Genomic DNA, 4,042 nt, shown 5'->3' on the forward strand with positions numbered 1-4,042 from the left:
AGGTCTTTCAAATGAAGAGCAATGCTAGTTATGGATTCGATGTCTATGGTAACTGAAGACCTAAGGAAGTTTTTCTCAAGTCAAACCTCACTACTTCGGTTCCAGTCCTCTGGTCTCTATGTAGACACAGGTCGCCTTTCCCAGCGCACTCTCTCCTGGTGAAGCAGCCCAGGGATGATGTCCCCACCGGATCGCTCCTCCAGTCTGGGTCTAGCAGAGGCAGCTTCTGCCGCCATCAGCGCTGGGGCTGGAAAGTTCTCTTCTGTTACAGGGGTGCAGGCTGCCCCTCCCAGACACCCTTTTCCCCAACCCTCCATGCCCAGCTCCCTCCACCACCTCCCACCCCTAAGCGTAGGGAATTCCCCAGCATCTTCATGCTTGGGCTTCCTGCAAAAGGCGGATAAAAGGCGTGCAAAGAAGGCTGGAAGCGACAGTGCTCCCGAGCCTCCAATCTCCACGCCTCCTCCAGCCTCTCCCCAGGACCTGCGCTCGTCCCGGAGCTATTTCCGCTATGAGCCTCCTGTCCAGCCGCCCCGCCTGTGCCCGCGACTCCCGGTGCACGCCGAGCCTCCTCCTGCTGCTGCTGCTGCTGCTGACGTGGTCCCGGCCTCTGGTGGAAGGTAAAAACCCGGGAAACCCTTGGCAGGGCTGCAGATCCCTCCCTCTGCGGGGCTGCTGCATCCAGGGCTGGAGGGAAGGGTTCTCTCAACACCCTCTGCAAACCAAGTCTCTCTTCCCCAGCTGGACCCGTCAGTGCCAGAGAGGTGGTGGTGGTGAGGGAGCTGCGTTGCACCTGTTTAAACACCTCCTTGAAGGTGCACCCCAAAAGGATCGCGAGGCTGCAGGTGACCCCTGCAGGTCCGCAGTGCTCCAAGGTGGAAGTGATGTAAGTTTTAGGTGCTGTGCACGGTGACCTTGGCTAGAGGGAAGCCCCCCCAACCCCCACCCCTCTGTTGGGTCTTTAGTCCTGCGTGGCTCATGAGGATATTCTCTGATTGTCTGCAGAGCCTCCCTGAAGAACGGGAACACAGTCTGCCTGGATCCAGACGCCCCCTGGATAAAGAAAGTCTTAGAGAAAATGTTGGACAGGTACTTGTGGCTCTGAGCTTGATGGTTATTTCATCTCTTCCCAGTCAGGATTTGGGTGTTCTCCATGGCTTAGCATAAAAAGGTTGATAAGAAGCAGACATGGTTTTACATGGTCCTGGGAAAACCCTTATGGTCAATTTTACATGTAAATGAGCCGTGTTAATGCAATGCATGAGGCTGACAATACTGCCAGCCTATTCACCTCTTCATTACTATTTTAAGCACTGTGCTTTGAAAGCGGAGTGGAGTGGACCAAGTGTGGAAATTGGAGTTAACTGATACAATTCTTTCTCAACAGTGGAAATAAGAAAAGGTGGTAAAAGGAAATGATCATCCATTTGGACATTTTCCCCAGTCTTCATTGAAGTGGTTTTGGGGAAGAAACCTCTGAACCTATAGAAGACAAGAAGGAAGGTTCTTTATTTCCTCCTCCCAACATTTTTCTTTGTGAATTCCCTACTTTGAAGAGGGGGGGGGGAGGAAGGAGTTTACCCCTAAAGATTTCTTCTCAGTTAGTGAAGCATTTAGCTAGTGTCTTCTGCTGTTTGTTATCATTTTTCCCCCTGTTATCATTCGATCCTTGGGCAATTTGATTAGATTGGCTGGTCAAGAGTCATTGACTGACTAAGCCAAGTGCCAGTGGCTCACGCCTGTAATCCTAGCTACTCAGGAGGCTGAGATCTGAGGATCCAGGTTCAAAGCCAGCCTGGGCAAGAAAGTCCATAGGACTCTTTTCTACAATAAACCACTAGAAAACCGGAAGTGGCGCTGTAGCTCAAGCGGTAGAGCACTCGTCTTGAGCTGAAGAGCTGAGGGACAGAGCCCAAGCCCAGAGTTCAAGTCCCACAACCAACAACAACAACAAAAAGTCATTGACTGTAAATCTTTCAAAGTGTTTTGAATTGAAGGTGATTATTGTATTTCTAGACCAGACTCCTAATAATGTTACTGAAAAGGCTGAAGATTTAGTAGATGAATGATGTTTTGCTAGAAAGTTGTTAGGGAGGAACACTTGTATCCTCTCATGAAAGAGAAAATATTCAGTTCTTGTTTTCTGGATAGTGAGGTACAGACTGTTTTACTCTTGACTATGGTATGATATTTAAGTTTATTGTGTTAGAAATCTATTATGTCATACATTAACTTGTGAAGGATATATTTCCTTATTTAGAATTTCTAAATGTTTAGTTCTATAAGGACTAATATATCCTTTTCATATAACTTTAGACATTTGATGTCTTCTTAGTATGGCATAATGTCATTACTTACTCATTAAACTTTTATTGTACATGGTATTTATTATTTTATTAGAAATACTATTACTCAGGTCAGTAAATGTGTGTTTTGGAAACAAAGGAGGAGGCTGCAATGCTTGGTAAGAAATGTATGCATTATCCTGCCCATGTAATTGTAACCCCTCTGTACAGTATGTTCACAAATAAAATTAAATTAAATTAAAAAAAAGAAAAAAATGTGTGTTTTGGGTAGATGAACAAGAAATAGATAAATTCCTGACTTCTAGCTTTTGTAGAGATGAATTTAATTTTTTTCAACAATGATCAATATCTGAAAGTTTTGAAAACATAGACATATTTAACTATGAATTCACTATCTAGTCTTCAACATTCTAGTCTAGTCTTCAATTATCTAATGTACAGCATTGTCAAATGAGCTCCAATAGTGTGTCTTTGAAAGGTTTTTGACCATTTTGTTCTAAGGCGGTAATTACCCATATATCCATTCTATTAAAACTACACGTTTTATATTATACATATATTAGATTTTTTAGAAAAAAATAAAATATTTCTAAAGTTCACTTATGTTGTTTCTTTTTATTATTATTGTCTTATCTTTAAGTAGCTGGGCAAAGTAGTTTATGAATACAATGCCTCTTGATCAATGTCAACTTTTTCAATGTTCTGTTTCTACTTTCTTGTACTGTTGCAGTGGATTTTATTTATGTTTCATCCTATATATCATTCACTATTCGTGAAATTAATTCTGCTTTTCCTCCCTTGTGGAGATGACCCTTGCTTCTTTAGCCCTCACATCAGCTCTAGCTATCTATCTCAAAACTCACTCTTCTTCCAGTCCTGGCTCTGCAACCTCAATGGACCCTTCACTCTTTAGAAAGCACAGAGAGGATAATTCTAATCGTGAATCTCTATCTCCTGGAGCTCATAGATTAAAGCCTACATGCTGCTAGGCGGTGGGCCTCGTAGGAAGTATTAGGTCATCAGGGGCATATACCTGAAGGGAAATACAGTGACCCTCCTTTTCCTCTTTCCTTCACACCCAGTCATAAAGTAAGCAGGCCTCTTATACCATGTGTTCCTCTTATGTGATGTCCTGTGATGCCTCAGGCCCAAAGGGTCAATGGGGCATGGATTGAAACCTCCGAAACTATGAGCCAAAATAAACCTTTCTTCTTTTTTAAGTTGTTTGTCTCAAGTATTTGTTACAGTTAATACACAGCTGACTGAGACAATTCTTGTGTCAGATATGAAATAAAAGTCACTAAGCACAGGTTCTGAGTCATCTCACTACACTATGACTTCAACTTCAGGTCTCTGTTATACTTTTTTGCAATAAGGATTCTAATTCCTTAAGCATTCATGCTCTTTCCGGGCTCTGTGTTTTGCATTTGCTATGCCTGTACCTGGAAGGAAGTTGCTGTATTTTGTCAATAAGAGGAGAATTACTCATCCTTGAGAACTCAGCTCAAGCCATAACTTCATGAAATTCTCGTCCACTCTCAACAGAGTGTGTGCTTTCTCTTATGATATTTCCATTGAATTTTCTAGATGCTGGATATTGGAGTTATAGCACATATAATTTTAGTCTACTAAGAACTCTTCTAGAACATCTATCATAATTTTTCTATCTCCACCTCCTGATGTGAGGTGCAGAATGTATTGGTGAATTAGTAAATCACCCTAATTGAGGCAGATAG

General features: G+C 42.7%; 1 protein-coding gene across 1 annotated transcript; it reads left to right on the forward strand.

The window, feature by feature from the left end:
• Nucleotides 1-429: 429 nt before the first annotated feature.
• Nucleotides 430-1,547, forward strand: Cxcl5 (chemokine (C-X-C motif) ligand 5). Its single transcript, XM_013020172.1, has 4 exons — nt 430-620; nt 742-886; nt 1,006-1,089; nt 1,388-1,547. The coding sequence occupies exons 1-4, from the start codon at nt 512-514 to the stop codon at nt 1,407-1,409; spliced, it is 360 nt and encodes a 119-aa protein (XP_012875626.1). The 5' UTR covers nt 430-511; the 3' UTR covers nt 1,410-1,547.
• Nucleotides 1,548-4,042: the final 2,495 nt, after the last annotated feature.

This window comes from Dipodomys ordii, unplaced genomic scaffold (genome assembly GCF_000151885.1).
Source record: "Dipodomys ordii isolate 6190 unplaced genomic scaffold, Dord_2.0 Scaffold49, whole genome shotgun sequence".
NCBI lineage: Eukaryota > Metazoa > Chordata > Mammalia > Rodentia > Heteromyidae > Dipodomys > Dipodomys ordii.